Source organism: Crotalus tigris, unplaced genomic scaffold (genome assembly GCF_016545835.1).
Source record: "Crotalus tigris isolate CLP2741 ecotype Arizona unplaced genomic scaffold, ASM1654583v1 scf7180000023687.2574627, whole genome shotgun sequence".
In the NCBI taxonomy this organism is placed as follows: domain Eukaryota; kingdom Metazoa; phylum Chordata; class Lepidosauria; order Squamata; family Viperidae; genus Crotalus; species Crotalus tigris.
In genome coordinates this window covers 1,952,292-1,972,434 of record NW_024100118.1, presented here as the reverse complement: position 1 = coordinate 1,972,434, position 20,143 = coordinate 1,952,292, and the positions used below count along the sequence as shown (strand labels likewise).

The 20,143-nt window shown below is 39.0% G+C and overlaps 1 protein-coding gene across 4 annotated transcripts in view; it reads left to right on the top strand.

Annotated features, from left to right (window-relative positions):
* The window catches only part of SSBP2 (single stranded DNA binding protein 2), a 164,152-nt gene that overhangs the window by 66,534 nt on the left and 77,475 nt on the right, over positions 1-20,143 (top strand). For all 4 annotated transcript variants that reach the window (XM_039320771.1, XM_039320769.1, XM_039320772.1 and 1 more), the window contains exons 2-4: positions 16,427-16,499; positions 17,308-17,369; positions 19,784-19,868. In XM_039320771.1, coding sequence (XP_039176705.1) covers positions 16,427-16,499; positions 17,308-17,369; positions 19,784-19,868 — 220 coding nt within the window. The remainder of the gene's footprint in view (positions 1-16,426; positions 16,500-17,307; positions 17,370-19,783; positions 19,869-20,143) is intronic.

Here is a 20,143-nt window from a genome sequence, read left to right as displayed (position 1 = left end):
TCTATAATTTTGTATCCATGTTTTTTCTGCTTCTTCTTTTGGAATCAATATTATATTTCCTCTGACCAGGACTTAGGTATTTTAGCATCGGTTAATACAACGTTGAAAACTTCTAGTAAGTATTGATTGAGTGCACTTTGTTGTTCTTTATATAGTTCCGCTGGTATTCCATCTGGGCCAGTTGCCTTATTGATCTTTTGTTTATTTATAGCCCTGATTATTTCAGCCATTCTTATTTCCTCATTTAACATAGATTTTATTTCCTCTTGAATCTTCGATATGTCTGCCTCCTGTAAGTATTCTATTATCCTTTCTGCATTTTTTCCCTCATTTATATAGTTTTTCATAGTATCTTTGGGCGATTCCCCTTTTTATACTCTCCTCCCCCTGAATCTCTCCTTTCTCGTCTTCCAAATTAATAATCCGTTGCTTCTCTTTCTGCCTTCTTAGTTTATACGGTAGCCATCTTCCCGGTTTATTCGCGTGTTCAAAGTTATTTTGTTTAGCTGCCTGTAATTTTTGTGCTAACTTTTCCGAATCCTCTATACATAGTTTATGTTTAATTAAATCCATTTTATTTTTCAATCCTTTGTTTTCAGGATCTCTCTGAAATTGTGTTTCGGCCTGTTTGTATTCTTCCTTGAGCCTCATCCTATATTGTTTTTCTCTTTGTTTCTCTTGGCCATGTACGAAATTGCTACACCCTTCATGCATGCTTTTGCCGTATCCCAAATGTTCTGCAAGGATGTATCCTCATTGTCATTCGCTTGAAAGAAAAGGTGCATCTCTTTCTCCATTCTTTCCTTAAATTCTTTTTCTTTAAGAATCACTCTTTGGAAAGTCCATCTTGGCCTACTCCTTTGTCCTTTCAAGCGAAAACCTATCAGATTATGGTCTGCCCAGAAGCTAGGTTCAATATCAATTTCTTGAATTTCTGAGGCTAATTCTTTTGTAAACCATAGCATTTCTATCCTGGTCCATGATCTGTGTCTATTAGGAAAGTATATGTATTCCCTCTTATCATAATTCCTTTCCCTCCAAACGTCGTGTAAGCTAAGATCTGTACACATCTCAAAAAAAGTTTTGGGAAGTTTTTTTTTGTTGTTGTTGTTTCCTTTCCTTGCCTCTATACTTTTGTGGTCTTTTATTTTATCTGCAATCGCATTAAAATCTCCGATTATACAGAAACCATCTCTCTCTATATCACTCAGCTTATTATGAAGGTTTTTAAAAAAGGATACTTGAGCTCCATTTGGGGCATATATTGCAACAATTATTATTTTTTATTCAGCTTAGCCTCAACTATCAAGACCCTTCCCTCTTTGTCGTTATAGATGTGTTTCGAAATTATCTTCTGCTTAACATACAGAGCTACTTCTCTTTTTTTTTCGTCTAGTGAAACATATAGCCTACCTAATTTAGGTTGTTTTAATAGATATTCTTGATCATTTTTATGTGAACATCCTGTAAGGCGATAATGTCCGTATTTAGTTTGATAAGCTTACTGAAAACTTTCCTACATTTTACTGGTGTGTTTAACCCTCTATATTTATTGACCAAATCTTATACTCCTCTCCCATTGTCCTGTTTTTGTCGTGTCTTTGTGCTTCTGGTAATTCTTATTTCCTTCGCCTCTTCTGAGGTTCTCCCCTGTTGTTCTAGCCCAGTGGTTCTCAACCTTTTTAATGCCACGACCCCAGCCAGTTGTAAGTCGAGGACTAAACCGGTCGTAAGTCAAGGACTACCCAGCCAGTCATAAGTTAAGGACTTTTCCTGCCTGAGAGTGCTGCACATGCGTGGTGCTGCCTCCTGCACCGGCTGAGGCGTAGCTGCCAAGCGGCAGAGACGAAGCAGACCGACCACCGGCTGGGCCATCAGCTGGCCCAGCCCAAGGGAGGTAAGGCACCCGCTGGAAAAGGGGAAAAATGGTGGACAGCCTTGCGTGGCGACCCCCCGTGAAATGGTCGATCGACCCCAAATGGGGTCGCGACCCATAGATTGAGAACCACTGTTCTAGCTTATCTTGACCTCTTCCCCTTCTCACTTCCTCCATGCTTTGCTGTGTCCCTCTTTTCTCCAACATTCGTTCAATATCTCTTCTTTTTTCAACCACAACTCTGGCTCTAAGAAATGGCTTGGGAACCCAGTGGGGGACCTTCATACCCTATCTCAGTGGTGGTGAACGTATGGCACGCGTGCCAGAGGCAGAACTCAGAGCCCTCTCTGTGAGCACATGTGACGTCACCCCAGCCTGTCTCCCCCTGCGGCCCCCTCCTCACCAGCAGCCCCCCCGGAGGAGAGTCGCAGAGCATTACAGCCAAGGACATGGCAGCCGGGCAGCAGAGACAAAACTCCACCCTCGCACCCCATCATGTGCAGATAATGCGGGGCGTGGGCGGAGGGCGTGGCCACCATGGCACTGCTGGGGTGCCTGAGCGATCTGCTGTGGCATGCCGTGAACGCGGTAGGTGGCCCTGCGAGTGGAGCGAGGATGGTTTTTGGGCACTCGGTCTCTAAAAGGTTCGCCATCACTGCCTTATCTCCTTCCCATTTTCACCAATTTTCTAATGACTGTTGGTCTTTTTTTCTAGTTATTAAATATTTTAATAAACAATGTTAATATATTCATTTAAATAATGATATTTCTTTTAATGAAAATGTATATATGCATCTTATAACCAATCATTCTCAATCTATCATAGACTGCAAACATCTTAGATGGTATCATAGATATATTTTTAAAATCTGATTCAGCTTGTGTAGACAAAACTAAAGCATTTGAACATATTCTGTCTTTTCCTGTATAAGTAAACTGGGAATGTTATTAAAACTCACTCTCAGCTTTATTCCTTGTTATATGTGTGCAAACTCCCAATGTGTGGTTTTAGTATTACAAAGTTTGGAACCTCTCATGATGAGTAGTTGAAGATTTAATTATTAAAAGTAAGTTGTACATTTGTTTCTAGAGTAACCTCTAAACTCAAAGAAATTTATTCAAAAGAACAGTAATATCACAAATATTCATATAATTGAGGTGTATAATACCTCAAATTATTTTAACTTGCTACAAATAATAACATACTTGGCTTTACAAGTATATAGAGTCTGAAAGTTCTGCATAGGGAGAGCTGTTTTAACCTCCAATAGCCAAAGATCTGGAAGAGTCTTGCAGCATCTTTTCAGACTCACATATTTTATTAATATAGGTAATCCTTATAGACACAGTTGGATCAGAATTTCTGTTATAGGTCAAGTAAGTCATTGTAATTGTAATTAAAATCATTATATGGCCAAACTGATTTTATATGGTTTCACCATGATTGTAAGTCAAGTCATCATAGTAATAAATTGAGCCACGTAGTTGTAGGTCAAATCACATGATCATAAGTGAATATCCAGCTTAATTAATGGTATTTGTTGCCTAAAACCATAATACTGTAACACTTTTTGAAGTTAGTTCTTTCTTAAGTTTTCCAGATTATGTATTTATGTGGTCCTATGGAAAAGGATTAATTGACCTGTGAACAGAAAGCTACTAAATAAATAATAATTAATAATAACTAGGGATCCTACCTTATTAGTTTAGCTATTTATCATCTCTGTAAAGGAAATTTTTATAGCTGAAGCCTTGTACAAGTTTCAGTTTTTCAGAACATATTCTGAGAATGACTGAGAAGCCAAGATCTTGCTTTCTTTGAGTCCATTTTAGTATGGAGAGAAAAATAAACCTTGCAATTCTTCTATTAACTGTGGAGCTTGTTTTTTTTTTTTGAGTGTGCTTAAGTGTTGGGTTTTTCACTAGCATCATATAGTTGGCCAGGGTGTTTTTTTAAACTTGAATTTTTTTTCTAATTTCCCACATAGTTGCTTTCCCCATAATAAATTATATTGGAATTTTAGAATTATTGAATGCCTTGGTTATTCTTAAGTGTACAATTTCTGCTTTGGCTAAGGAAGTTTATTTCTGTGAAGATGTTTACTATTCCTTTCTTACTCATTTTCTCACAGAGATATGACCCTCCAGTGCAATTCTTCAACTTCTGACAAAAGATAACGGCAGTATGAAAATAAAACTTGTCTTTTTCTAACATTTATCATATTTATTTTTTCCTAATGTTGACTTTGGGATATTAAGAGGAAGTTGCTTAAGCAATCATAATCACAACTTTTCCTGAATAATGGGTCTATTTCAAAATATAACAAAATTGATTGCCATGATGTTATATTTTTGTCTACTTTAATCCTTTATCACTTCTCCCATGTTTTAAAGTGTTTATTTAACATAATTATTACCACTGCATAACTTTTTTAGAACTACTGTTAATTTTGCTTGTATCAGTTGGAAACCTGTAACATAAGCCAGCCAGAAATTTTTCTCTGGTCTCCCTCTTGCCATTCATTCTACTTGACTTCTGAAATATTGGGGTGTTGCTGTTTCTCAGACAAGAGTTCCATCTGGGTAATTATCTTAAAAGTAAAGATGTCCTTTCAGGAGATGCACATCTTCCCCCAACAAAAAAAAATCCTGTGAAACTAAAGGGTCAGAACAGGATTATACCCCCGTATACCTCGATAGAAATACATTTTTAAATAAATAGCTTTCCTTTCCTTTTCAACCAGATCTGCTAAGCCTAAGTGATTTTGGAGTGTGATACTAGTAAATACCCAACAGTGGAGTACCCAAGAAGTACATATTTTTATTCTAGCAAATGCAGCAAAATAATTACTGGGGGAATACACTAGCTCAGAAGTCACCAACTTTTTTGATTTGGTGGCTCGGAAAAGGAGGTAGGCACCACTACATGCACGTGCGCAAATGGGCTGCGTGCACACACAAAAATGAGTCCCTTGCACGTGTGCACAAATGGGCTGCATGTGAGCATATGCACACACACACACGGCCGCATGTGAGCACATGCAAATGGGGCTGCGCAGGTGCTAGTGCTGCAAATGGGGCAGCACTAGCACTGGTGGGAAGCTATAGGTGGCACTAGTGCTGGTGCGACACTCTGGAGTGAAGTGGCACTAGGGCCAGCGGGATGCTCGGGGGCAGAGCTAGCACCAGCAGGATGCTCGGGGTGGCACTAGCACCGCTGGGACGGGATGCTGATGGGCAGCGGGGTGGCACTAGCGCTGATGGGATGCTCAGGGCAGCGCTAGCACGAGGGGGGGTAAGTGCATGCACTGACCATCCCTTCACACAGTCTGGTGGCCAAGTGATTACAGCCTGGTAGTGGGCCATGGCCCACAGGTTGGGGACCCCTGCCTTAGCTGCTCCAAGTTATAGGAATAGGGATATAGGCATCTCAGAGCTAGCAATGATTATCAATAAGCAAAACAAAATAAGAAGCAGAGGGTCAGAAAAGGGGAATCTACATACAACTATCCAATTGAAGAAAGCAGCACCAATTAAAAAATAAAGCATCCTGATGCTTCTGCGTATACTTTTCTTGCCAGCTTACCTTAATTATTTCAATTCTCCCAGGGACATTGGGAAGAGAGCCTGAATTCCAGGCAAACTAAGGAAATCTTTCTATAGTTCTTTGCAGCTTTCAAGATCTGCAGCTTGACCAGAAGGGTAGGGGAGGGGAAAGAGTCTTCAAACTGGGCCTTTCTTCTCTGGGCCCCTTTATTTTATCCAATTGGAAAAGTGAAGTGCCTATTTTGAGAGAAGAGTTACTAGGTTAATAAAATTATTTGTACTTGTGATGAAGGCAGGAAGTCAAATATTTTTCTTTACTGTATTCTTTCTTTTCTATTTCCCTAGTTTTTCTTTTTTTCTGCTTTATACTTTATATACATTTATAGTTTAAAAATGTGTATTAGTTTTTATTGTTGTAATAATAATCTTTAATCAAATCTTTAATCAAATTACTATTTAAAGAAAAAGTGCAGCATATTTTAGAAATATTGACTTTTATTTAGAATTAAACTGCAGTGCGTAAACCATTAATCCCTGAAAATATCATTTTTTCGTGCACTTGTATAACAGCTCAGATAGGAACTCAACCATGTATGTGCATTATTGTGTAATGCTGAGGTGTTTATTCATGGAACAAGATGTTTTAAACTGATTTTTGGCAATTTAACTGGTATCAGAAAGCGATTTGTGTTTTTAATTTCTTTTAGTGTTGTTTTCTTCTATAGGGATTGTAGATAAGGGTATTCTTGTTGTTAGCCTAATTACCACCATTTTGCTTCTGTAAACTGTGCTTGCATTAGGGACGTCATTTTGTGAGTACAGGAAGAACACGTACACAGAGCCAGAGATAAGGAAAAGAGCGGGAAAGGAATGAAATGTGATTGGCTGATATTATGTGTATTGACATGTGTGTCTTTATGATTGGTTATTGCCTGCCTATATAAAGAAGTGCTAACTGACTAGTGTGTGGCACACCTGAACGCAGCTGCCAGTGTTTCAGATAGTGTTCCATCTAGCAACTTCACTTGGCCAAACAAAGTTCTGTTTCTCTTGAAAGCCTCCGCTTGAGTCTCCTGATTTGCCCTCTTGGAACCTCAAGTTCTTTGGGTAGCTGCTGACCCTTACATATTTATTGGTGCCCGAACAGGGACTCAGAGGCCTGCGTTTCCTTCGAGCTGACTTTTGGCACAGCATCCAGGAAAACTGGTGCAGACTGGTGACAAGGTCAAGAGTGCTCCTGGCCCTTTTAGTCCAGTGACCTTGGCCCAGCTAGCATCTGGAAGACCTGTGATTGCTTGAACCCAAACGTTAATAGGAGGCTTCCCACCACTCAAGTCTGCTGTAAGGATATCAGAAGAAGGACTGTGTAAGTAAGTAGAACTGTTCTGGAACTGAAGAAGATTTGGGATTAGGACCTGAGAAAAATTTGGAAATAGGAATTGAGGAAGGTTTGGGGATTGTAGTGGGGATGTGAATGCTTAGTGTTTAGGAAGATTTCTGAACCAAAGTGCGTGCTTGTTGAGAATCTCCTGTAAAGTAGCCCCTGTAAGTAGGCCCATATAAGAAAGGGTTTTTGATCAAACTCCAAACTGGTAGTCCTATATAAGAGGGTTTTGGTCAACCCCGAACCAGTAGTCTCCAGGGTAGATAGAGATAGGTCCAAGAAATCTTTTGGGATCATGGGGAACAGGAAAAGTAGTTTGCACCAAGCAAATGAATCTGAGTTTAGGAAGGTTAAACCGTGCACTCCTCTGGGCTGCATTGTAGCTCACTGGAAAGTACTGAGACCGGTTGTAGCAGCAAAAGTAACCTTTAAGAAAGAAAAGCTTAAAATTTTGTGCACTTCCATTTGGCCAATCTATTTTCTTGGATCTCATCAACCCCCATGGCCTGCCATGGGAACGGTGAATACGGAAATTTTGCAAAATCTTCTAACTGTGTTGGCAGTGAAAGGAAAAATCAAAGAAGAACTTTATGTAGGCTTTTTCTCTAATTTGGCCCTTCGGACTGATATTCAAAAGACTTATGGCCTCAGGGCCAAAACTCCAAAAGTCTGTCCAGTCATAAATTTAAACCCCAAATTTTGGAAAATCAAAGTTGAAGAAGAGGAAGAATTTCCTCCACCTTACCATCACATTCTTTCTTTTTCCTTGGGTTTCTCCAAGTGCCCCCGTGGCACCGAGTCCACTGGATATGATGCCCGCTCTGGTTCCTTTGCCTGCACAGGATGAGGAAGGGGCACTTGGAGGTATTGAAGGTCCCTTTGTTGAGTCCTCATACCCGAGCAGGACAACCCTATGGACCAGACAAACAACAAGGCCCATCAATCTTGGCACCACTTCATCAAGTTCCGATGGGAAACCAATTAGCTTATATATACACACCTCTTTTTCAACAAGTGATCTTTTTAATTGGTGGAAAAGTCTTCCCCCTTACCAGGAAGCACCTCAACAATACGTTGAATTAGTCCAAAGGATTGTTACTACTCACAAACCCATGTTCTAAGATCTCTTCACTCTTCTGTCAGCATTGTTGGGAGCAGCAGACAGACGCCAAGTTCTTAAGGCGGCTGTTGCTCACTACGCGGCTGCTAGAACCGAAGGGATAGTAGATAGGAATTCAGCTGAGTTATGCCAGATCCTGCAATAATTCTTGCTCCCATCTTCGAAATTGACCCAAATACGAATGACAGGTTTACCATCATTCGTCACACCCAAGAGGCCATGGCTTACGAAAAGGTATGCCTAAAGCTGTGAATTTCCATAGAGTTCACCAAATTCTCCAGGAAGCTAAAGAGTCCCCAACCGATTTTTTAAACGATCTTAAAGATGGCTTCAGGAGATTCATGGATCTTGATCCAGAGCTCCCTGTGAATGAAGTCATATTAAAAATGACCTTTGTGGGACAGAGTTCCCCAGATATTAGGAAGAAATCGCAAAAATTACCAGCCTCTACCACCCAAGATCCTGAAACTCTGATTCAAACTGTCTTCATGATGTTTGCACAGAGGGAAGAGGAGGAAGAAAAGAAAGAGGACAGAAAGATGCGAAAACAGGCATCTCTTCTGGCCATTGCCTTGCAGGCCCCTAACCCCGGCAAAAGACAACCCTATCAGTCCAATCAGGGCTCCCTGCAGCGGACTTAGTTGCTAGGTGTAAGAGATTTGGCCAATGGAGGAACAAATCTCTCCAGGGCAGTGACCCATGAGGAAACTTCACCAGAAGCTTCCAAGGAAGAGGCTTGCTTATATTGGGGATTAGGAAGGGAGGCTTCCTCATGCCCACTGAGGGGCCCCCAGCACCTAATGTCAGTCTCTGCCCTAGAGTTCTATCCTGAGATTTATTGAGGGGCCTCCGGAGGGTGATTTGTTTCCCCTGACCTCCCTGGTGGAAAAAATAGGGGGGGAGGGGGAAAGCCATATTCCTTTTTGGTAGACACTGGTGCCACCTATTAGTATTGAAATTCCTTGTTTGTCATCAGAAACCACCCCTATTGTTGGAATGACTGGAAGGGAGGAGGCTGCTCCCCACAGCCTTCCCCTCTCTGTTCAGGTCAACAAAGGACCCCAAATCAAACATTCTTTTTGGTCCTTCCTCAGTATCCTTTGAATTTGCTGGGGTGGGACCTTCTTGGAAAATTAGGAGCTACCATCAAATGTTCCCTTGCTGGAGTGAGTTTGGACACCCCACCAGTCCAAGCTTACATGTGCTGTTTAAATGATCCCTTAAGTCAAAGGATCCCCAATTATTTGAAAATTAACCCCAATGTGTGGTACCTGGGAACACTGGGGTTTACCAAATTTGCCTCTGCACACCGAGCCCTTCTGATTCCCCCTGGCCTATCCTATCACAATTGCCAGTATCCAATTAAAATGGAGGACCATGTTGGCTTAAAACCCCAAATTGATATATTTCTCAAAAATGTACTTTTGTGAAGGACCCAGTCCCCATTGTCCACTCCGATCTTTCCTGTTCCAAAACCTGATGGGACTTGGAGATTTATTCACGATTTAAGGGAGGTTAATTCCAGGATCCAGCCCCTCCATCCTACAGTCCTAACCCATATATCTTACTGACCACCTTGTCCAGTGACCAAGTCTGGTACACTGTGATTGACCTGAAGGATGCCTTCTTTTGCATCCCATTGGCCCGAGAGAGACAGCCCTACTTCACATTTGAGTGGGAAGACTCTGAAAATGGCTTCCGGTGTCAACTAACCTGGACTAGGTTGCTCCAGGGCTACTGCAATACCCCGACTGCTTTTCTGGCTACTCTGGCCCAGGACTTGAGAGACTTCTCACCCTGAGAAACAACTCTCCTTCAGTACATTGATGACCTTCTTATAGCAGGAAAAGACCAAAAGATGAATTGGTCTTTTGACCTTCTCAATCACTTTGCAGACAAGGGATACACAGTATCCTGGAAAAGGGTGCAATGGGTGTCTCCTGAGGTCCAATACTTGGGATACATCCTCAAACAGGAAAAAAATCACCTCCAATCATCCCCCCTTCAGGCCATAGCCACTCTCAAAGTCCCCAGCAATGAGAAGCAACTAAGAACCTTTCTGGGCATCACAGGCTTTGCTAGACTTTGGATCCCCTTGTACTCTCTGTTAGCCAAACCACTTTATCAACTGACTTAGAAAAACATGGTCTGGGAATGGACAAGGGAACACCAGAAGTCATGGCAAGCCCTAAAGGATGCTCTCACAAGAGCATCAGCTCTCGCCTTACCTGACCAAAGTTGAGGATTTGAACTCTTCCTCACAAAAATTGGGCCCAGAGAAAATTCCAGTAGCATATTTATCAAAAGGCTTGGATAATGTAGTGAAGGGATGGCCTAGTTGTTTGTGAGTGGTGGCTCAATACATTGGTTTTTTTTCTGCCTCTGTCAATTGAACAAGATAAAGTTTGGTACAGTAGGAGAAGCTGATTGAGGAAAGTTCAGGTTTAAAAATTATTTGGGTGTAACTGGGGGCTGCATGAAAAATATTCTTTAAAAGAATCCCCTAATGTATATATGGAAGATATAATTGAGCAGCACTCTTCTAACTATTCTTAAGCCCTTCTTGATCACATAACTACAAGTGGGTGGATTTTGCCCCTCCCATTATTCCTACTGTGCTTAAGCACAAGAGGAGAGCAGATGCATGTTTTGTTACATAGAAGAAAATAGAGATAACTTCCATGGCCATTGGAAAAAGCCGTAGTTTGCATTTGGAAAGCTGAGGAGAAGAGATGGGTACAAATAAGAACTTTGTGTATAGGAAAGCCACTTCCACAAATTATAATTATTTGCATGCAAAAAAAAATACCCATATTGTTACAACACTACCATTCCTAACAAGAGGTTGTGACAAGAGTTTTAAAGGGGAAGAATGCTGCTTAAATCTGCTTAACAATTAGATGGGAGACATCTGTTAAGAGATATATTTGGGCTGATAAATACTCAAAAATTGCTGGATACTTCTGAAACTACTTTGGCCAGTGTGATTGATCCCTACCTTTCTAGCTGAAGGGTTATCAGTAAATTTGTAGTAGAATTATTGCAGATCTGTTTATGGAATCTCTTTACTTATCCAGGAGTAAAGTTTTTTTAACTGTAAATTATTTTTACAATAAAGTATTGTAAATCTTATTGTAAATATTGTAAAGCGGGGGTGTCAAACTCAATTTCATTGAGGGCCACATCAGCATTGCGGTTGCTCTCTGGGGACTGGGTGGGTGTGGCCAGGGTGCAGCCTACTGGGTGGGCGTGGATGGAGTGGGTGTGGTCTACTGAGTGGGCATGGCCAGCTCTACATCATTCGTGTCAAGGGTGCCTGTGGGGGCCTGGGCAGGAGTGGAACAGATCTGAGGGTCTCTGGCAGAAGGGGGCAAGCACCAAGGCATGGTCCATTTCTTCATTCCTCACAAAGGGTGACACCTCCCCAGCATGCACCCAGGAGATGGGGCCGACATGGCAGGGGCTGATTCCTTGCTGTTTCTAGATGGCCTTGTGGAGCTAAGACTGAATGCGTTTCAGCATAGATGGCCACCACAAAATTGTACATTGGCTCCCAGCCGGTTAGGGCCAAGGCAGTGGGGGCCTTGTTTCCAGGATGGCTTTGTGGGCCACATAAAACCATTTCACGGGCCGCATTTGGCCTTTGGGCCTTGTGTTTGACATGTCTGTTGTAAAGGGTCTTTTCTTAATGTAAGTAATTACAAATATTGCAAAACAGCATAAATACTCATTAAGCTTTGTTTCCAAAAAAAGTCAAATTTTGCTAAGGGCTTCTGCTTTGTTACTTCCATTGCTAGGGAATATGGTACAACATAAACTGAATTGTGTGTGCAGTGCTCACTTGTGAAAATGTTAGTCTTAAATATAAATGTTGTCATAAATATAAATGTCCTTAAACAATAATGCCCAGCCATTTATTAACTGATAATTGATTAATTTCTTTAATGAATTATTTTGTTTCAGTTTATATTGTAATATATTGTAATATAAACTGAATGAATATGAATATGAAGATAACTTGTTTATTTTGCTATAAATATTTTTATTCTAAATTTTAAACACCGGCTAAAATTATGAATTCAAGGTTTCTAGTGCAGATAACAGCTTTTCATCATGGTTCACTTTGGAAGAGACTTCTATGTATATTTTTTTCCTGATTTCCATTGTCAAGGGGAAATCTTTAAAGATAGAAGTAATCCCTCATGTAGTACAGCTATAAGTTACATTTGCTTAAATGTTTTAATTATTGTCTGATTTTTAAAAAGGCAGATTATTTTGGAACCTTATAAAAGATTCACGCAATTACTTTAGTTATACAAATATATAAAAATAATAAATACATAAAATATTTTGTAGTATTTTAGTAGTTATTAGGTAGGTAGTATTTAGTATTAATATTTATAATGCTACTACTAATAATAGTATTTAGTACTAATAGAAGGTAGTATTTTATGTAATTGGCAGAGGGATCAGCAATATTAAAATTTATTTTATTTTATTTTTAAAATTTATAAGCCACCCCACTCCCAGAGGACTCTGGGCGGCTAACAATAAAAACACCATAAAACATAACAAAACAAACAGTACAATAACAGTCATCCAGGGGCCAGATTTTATAAACCCCAGGCCTGCTGGAAAAGCCAGGTCTTAAGCAGCTTACGGAAAACCAACAGGGTGGGAGTGGTCCTAATCTCTGGGGGGAGCTGGTCCCAAGACGTGGGCGCCATCACAGAGAAAGCCCTCCTCTGTGGCCCCGCCAAATGGCGCTGCTTGGCCGACGGGACCTGAAGGAGTCCCAGCCTGTGGGATCTAACCGGATGAAGGGAACTATGAGGTAGTAGGCGGTCTCGCAAATAGCCTGGCCCTGAGCCATATAGGGCTTTAAAGCTAATAACCAACACCTTGAATTGGACCCGGAGACCAATAGGCAACCAGTGCAGCTCATGGAGGATAGGTGTAACGTGGGTGTATCGAGGAGCACCACTATCACTCGCGCGGCTGCATTCTGGACCAACTGCAGTCTCCGAATACTTTTCAAGGGTAGCCCCATGTAGAGCGCGTTGCAGTAGTTCCGACGTGAAGTGACAAGGGCATGAGTGACTGTAAGGAGAGCCTCCCGGTCCAGGTAGGGTCGCAACTGGTGCAACAGACGAACTTGTGCAAAGGTCCTCCCAGCCACAGCCGTCAAATGATGTTCCAAATTCAGCTGTGAATCAAGGAGGACACCCAAGTTGCGAACCCGCCCCGAAGAGGGTATATTTTCCCCCGCAAGAGTCAACACTGGACAGTCGACATGATCCTTGGGAGCAACATCCAAAGCCACTCGGTCTTCTCAGGATTGAGCCTGAGTCTGTTAACTCCAATCCAGACCCTCATGGCTTCGAGGCAACGGCCCATCACATCAGCCGCTTCACTGAGAGAGCTCGGGGAGGAGATATATAGCTGGGTATCATCAGCATACTGATAAAACGTCACCCCATGCTGTCTGATGATCTCACCTAGCGGCTTCATATAAATGTTAAATAGGAGGGGGGAGAGGACCGACCTCTGTGGCACACCGCATTCAAGGGGCCTTGAGGTTGACCTCTGCCCTCCCACCAATACCGATTGCGACCGGCCAGAGAGGTAGGAGGAGAACCACCGTAAAACGGTGCCTCCCACTCCCACCCCTTCAGGTTGTTGCAAAAGGATACCATGATCGATGGTATCAAAAGCCGCTGAGAGGTCAAGTAGCACCAAGACAGAGGAATAACAATGATATTTGTGACCCATTGATTTAAGACCCACTTTTTTTTAGTATGCATTATATAAATCAAAGGCATGGAAAAAAGGATAGAGGTTTGATAGCCATTTATATTTGCTTCCCAAGGGACACCCCTACCAGTAGATGACAAGACTGAGTTGTTTTCTTTGAAATGTTCTGCAAGAGTTCCATTAATAATGACATGTGTAAAAAGAAATATATATATTTAGTAAGATTCCAGTAGAAATCTTCCAGATAATCTAGTTCAGGGGTCCCCAACCCCTGGTCCGTGGACCAGTACCAGGCTGCAGCATGCCAGCAACCAGTCCGCACAAACAAGCAAAGCCCCATCTGGGAGATGCAGGCAGCACACAAAACCACACACCCTCCGGTCCATGGAAATCTCTCTCTCTCCATGGAACCAGTCCCTGGTGCCCAAAAGGTTGGGGATCTCTGATCTAGCTTTGAATAGATGCTGGATAATCCCCTATTATTGCTTTCCTACTCTTATTCAATAGGTTTTCATTTAAATGAAACTGAGTAGAAAATTATGCAAAACTATAATAGCTGAAAGTATTAGTCAACAGGATACTTTACCATGTTTACCAAAAAGAAGAACAGCCTGAACTATAAGAAAGCACCTCACCAAATCTATGTCTATCACCATACCATCTTTAAATTATTTGGGAAAAAAATAGCTTACAAATAACTACAAGTAGTATTCAGATAAATATATTACTTAAAATGGAAATGTGAAGGAGTTAGGAAAAATAAGACACAATAGGTCAGTGGTGGCGAACCTATGGCACGGGTGCCAGAGGCGGCATGCAGAGCCCTCTCTGTGGGCACGCACACTGTTGCCCCAGTCCTAGGCCTTCACTTGGGTTTTATAAAACCTTTTCGCTTTAGGCCTCCACTGCCGTGTGCAAAAAAAAAAAAAGAATCAATCAATCAATTTCAACTTCTCGTGGGAAAAAAAAAGATCTTGCAAAGTTGGAATTGATTGTTTGAACTTTTTAGTCCCACCCAGTCTGCCTTTACCACTGCAGCCACGCCCACCCAATGGGCCATGCCCACCCAATGGGCCATGCCCACCCAGCACCCGACGATACATAAGTGGGTTTTGGGTTGCAGTTTGGACGCTTGGTCTCTAAAAGGTTCGCCATCACTGCAATAGGCTATACATGTTATTTTAAAAAATTACACTTAGTTTACGTAAAGCTAGTTTTTTGGGGGGGGGGGAATCTTTTAAAAAGTAAGCTTTTGTTTGTAGGACTTTGTAAGGTGCAAGGTAAAATCACTGAGATGTCAAATTGAGAAAAATCTGTAATGTTTATTGGAAGAATCCTATCCAGTTTATTTTAATTTCTCTAAAATCTGAGAAAAATATAGTAGCTTTGTAGAGAATAATTTGTTGTTATTCATTTTTGAAAAAAAGATGTGGGTATCTCTTATTTGGTTACTATTTCTCTTTATACTCTATAATGTCCCAACATTAAATGTGTGGGTGGCCTTTAGCTCCTTCTTAAGCTATAATTCATGAGACATGTGAACATATCTACAACATATCTAATTCAGAAGACTGTTGTGCTAGATAGGTATATTTTAAGGAAATAGGCAATCTTTGATAACTACATCACTTCCTATAAAGTTACAAACATTTCTTATTCTGTAGCCCACCCCTTCTATATGCAAAACCATATTGACTGACCATTATTGATTTTTCAGTCCTAGTATTGACAAAAAATATGTAAAGAGTTACGAGAGCTTTATAAAAACATGTTTTATTTTAACTTTGATCAAGGATGCCAACTTATATTTCTTTTTTTTACTTCTAACAAGTTTGAACTTTAATTCATTCATATATTGCCTTTCTTTCTTCCATCATGAATATTTCTTCAAGACTTTAACAGACCTCTTTTGTAAATCCAGTTAAAAATCACAATTTAAGTCTTACCTTGTTTTATCTTTTGTATTTCTTCCTTGGTTTACAAACCCTCAACTTCTTTTGTGTATCCAGTAAAAAGTCCCTATCAGGATCATTCTCTTGGCTGCATTCAAATGTAGTAAAAACTACTGGGACCCTCAAGTTGAGAATTTAAAAACAAGCAGGTTGAAATCTGATGGGCCTTTAGATCCAAACTTACATTCATCTTGTTTACAGCATGCCTGATATAACAGATATTGCTGTTGGCTAAGCAACTAGGGCCAGTACAGTAGTTCCAGCAGGTCTACAGTAAAAAAAAGTTATTTGCCCATTGCAAAAGTGCAAAAAATGAAAACATCCCATGATGATGTCTTTAACACAAACAATAATATCCATGGGAAGCCCTTGATAGATAGATAAAAACACCAAATCCAGTTTAAATATTTGGCTGGCTGTGCAACCAACCGTAATAATAATATGATAAGAATTGAAAAGGCATCATGGTTAAGAATTTATTTATCAATGTTCTGTGCTGCTGTAATTACAGATATGGTATATTGTTTACTGTAAGCATAGCTTGTGTGGATAAATATAGATTAATAGTAATTGAACATTTCTCCATTTGGGCATATGTCCAAGATAATAAAATATTGACAGACTGCTTTTTGCATAAAAGCTTTTTAAGCTCTGCTAGGATTTTTGAACATATTTAATATTTTGGATGTAAAATAACATCTTTACTACATGTTTCTCTATTTAATATATCTTACAATATTCATTTTGGAATTATTAAATAATTAGAATTTTAACAGGTTTTTTTCTGTTTCCAGGTTAGCACTATATGTATATGAATATCTTCTCCATGTAGGAGCACAGAAGTCTGCACAAACGTTTTTATCAGAGGTATGTTTTCTATAGCCTTTTCTTAATTTTGGATTAATAGTATTAGTCAACTTTTTTATATTAAAAATGATCAGTGACTCTATAGAGAATCATGGTTCTCTGTCATATATAAATACATTTAAATACAAAACATTTAAATGAAAAATTTATACAAATCCATTTTTATAATTATTGGTTGTTATAATTTTTAAGGCCTTAAAAATTGTGGCAATGTTATTGATCATGTTACATATCAGGGAAAAAGCACTGGGCCTAAAGCATTGCTTATCACTGTCAGAACAGTCTTTATTTTAAGCCCAAATGAAAAAGAAAAAAAATTAAGGAGAGAGAGAGAGAGAGAGAGAGAACACACAGGGTGTTGATGTCTGGAATAAAAACAATGTAACACATGAGGGCAAACATACTTACAAGAAATGAGCCAGTCCAAATTTCTATAAAAAAGCACAGAGTAAGCTGGCTGTACTTTCAGGCAGTGTAAAACAGTTGCCATAGCTAGCAGATAAGAAAAAAAAAGAATCAATAGTTAGTTGCTGGTTGGTGGACTGAATGTGTACTTTACTCTGCACACATTTAGTCTCTTTTTCTGTCACTCTGACACACAGAGCTATGCCTATACACTCAAACTTACCTACTCCCTCAGATACAGAAGACAACACATATTCAGACAACAGTTGAAACAGCGTTTTAAAATTGATCTGTGTTGATTTTAAAAGATCCATCTTTGAATTCATTTTAGCTAAATGCTATCATTGTTTTTATGTGAATCTATCTTGCCTAAATAAATAATCATTATTTGCACTGGTTTTAGATAAGATGGGAAAAAAACATCACATTGGGCGAACCCCCAGGATTCTTGCACTCTTGGTGGTGGTAAGTGTTTCGGTTTACAAAGATTGTGTTGGTTGTTAGAATATTGTACTTGTACAAAATCTGATTTTTATCAAAGATAACAAGAAATTTTGCTAATTAATTGGATGATTAGTGTCAACCTCATTTAATATTGAACTATCATTTCATTTGCTGGAAATGATAAAATTAATTATGCAATTATTTCAGTTTAACCTTGCTCATTTTTCTTTCAGCAGGATTGATACTCATTTTCCACATCTATGTTTTGCCCCCTTTAGATGTTCCCATAGAACTACAAACATACATCTAAATTAGTCTGACGTGACAACTGCTTGTTAAGATTCTGCAGAAATGCCAGCACATATATATGTAAATTGTTATTGTTAGAGACAAAGTAGGTTTCTGACTTTAGAGCTCTTTAATATTTGGGAGCATCTGGAGTACCAATCAGTGGCTTTAAAATGATCAATGTGAACAGTTGATTAAACCTAATTTATATGCATATATTGTGCATAACTCTTGTTTGAAAAGGGACAGGGGCTTTGATTGCCCAGTTATTCCCACCATTTTGAAGCCAGTGAATGTTGCTGTCAATTCCTCTATATGTGTACAGAGAAGAATTCTATATACAGGAGCAACAGTATTAATTTTAGGACAAGAGGAGATTATACATGCACACCTTCTATGTGGCACCTGCCACTGACACAAATGAGAAAATCCTTTGCAGAAGAAAATAGGGCTGTGTATATATCAGAAATTATTTAGAGGATGTTATCATGTAAGTGTAAGTATAATCCTTATATGATATTCATTAAAACAATTTCTTTAATTTTCATGTTTCCATCTCAGTGTAACAAATGGTATGGCTGCTTTAAGAATAATTTTAACTTCAGTGATTGGCCTCTTTCAAGCAGTTGCATTTTTTCAGATTCATGAAAAAAAGAGAATGCTTTAATGAGTAGCACAGTGGTGGTTGCTCACACTTGTACACCTTTAAAATTGCTGCTAATCATTTGTGAAACATGCATGGAAGAGACTTTGCTTTGGAACTGTTCCTGCCCAGCCCTAATAAGATCAGCCACCTTGTAAATGCTAGATTTCAGAGCAAATACTAATTTGCCATTATCTGAATTTCAACTTCAGATTCAGAAAAATTTATTTATTTATTTATTTATTATTTTATTTATTTATGAGACTTATATACCGCTTTAAGTGCAAGCACTCTCTAAGCGGTGTACACCAGTAAGCAATGTATATATATATTTACATTGCCCCCAACAATCTGGGTCCTCATTTTACCTACCCCGGAAGGATGGAAGGCTGAGTCAACCTTGAGCCGGTGAGATTTGAACCACTGACCTGTTGAACACAGTCAGCTAAAGTGGCCTGCAGTACTGCACTCTAACTGCTGCGCCACCTCGGCTCTTTATGTGTGTGTGTGTGTGTGTGTGTGTGTATATATATATATATATATATATATATATATATATATATATATATTATTTATTTATTTTAATTTAATATATATATTATTTATTTTAATTTCTATACTATTAATTGGTTTCAAAAGCATGTTATATTTATTACACAAGGAAAGGATTTAAGTTAGTTCTCTTACATTTTTTTATTAGATGGAAGGAGTCTCTAAACTAGGTGACCACCAGAGTATTCCAGGGTTGTAGTCTAGATTAGAAAGTTTAAAAAAAACTTAGAAGAAAGCAATGCTGTATTGTTGTAAAAAAATCTGCAGAGAACATGTCTGAAATTTCCAGAAGCAGAGCTCAAGACAAAAATACCAGGGTACTTTTACAAATTAGTGCAAAAGAAAACTAAAGCTAGAAATAAGAGCTTAGGCTAGATACTCATTTTTAAATAGATATGTATTATAATAGTATTTATAATTAATAAATATTTTAATCTAAGAGACTTTTAGCTACCATCTGTCTTCAGTGTTCTCTTCTCCCTTTCGGTCCCTTATATATATAAAAATCTCTCCTGGAGCTTCAGAATGTAAAATTGTTTATGACTTTGTATGATGTTCTAATGATAACAAAAATCAGCAATTTTCAAATGCTTTTAGACAAGAATTGCCCATCTCAACTGTTAAACAGCTCTGGAGTAAATATTGCTGTTTAAAAAAGACAGACTTTATTTGGTACTTAGATGCTTATCAGTTGCTTGATCCTTGAATGTTTTAATTTTAACACAAATTAAATTATAGTATTAGGATATTTATCTGCATAACAGTCAATTAGGCTATCGCTGTAATTATTCTTAAGTATGTGTAGTCCCAACAGAATGTGAATGCTGCATACATTTTGCTTTCACAGTATAAAGAGGGTAATAAAGTAGTAATTACTATAATATATGTGTATAGATGGGATATACGTGAAAAAATATAAGTTGCAAATTGAGCATTCTTTTTTTATTTTTAGTGTGTTTTGGGATCTCTATTGTGCAGCTCCAGAAAGACGTGAAACATGTGAACACTCAAGTGAAGCTAAAGCCTTTCATGATTATGTAAGTTTTATGCTCATTGTTTATGTTTTGTCTGAGCTTTGTTTGGAAATGATTAACAGCTATGAATTTAGTAATTGTCAATGTGCAGGAAAAGTTAATGCTTCCAAATTTTTGTATTCCCTTGAAAATAATATTAATCTTGTATGCAGCACAAGAGTCTGTTTTATGTAAGTTAGCAAAGGTTCATCCTTAAGAGACTTCAAGATAACAACCCTGTAGATAAGGTCAAAAAAGTCAAATTTTCAGTTAAATATGGGTAGTGTTGGTAAGGAAGA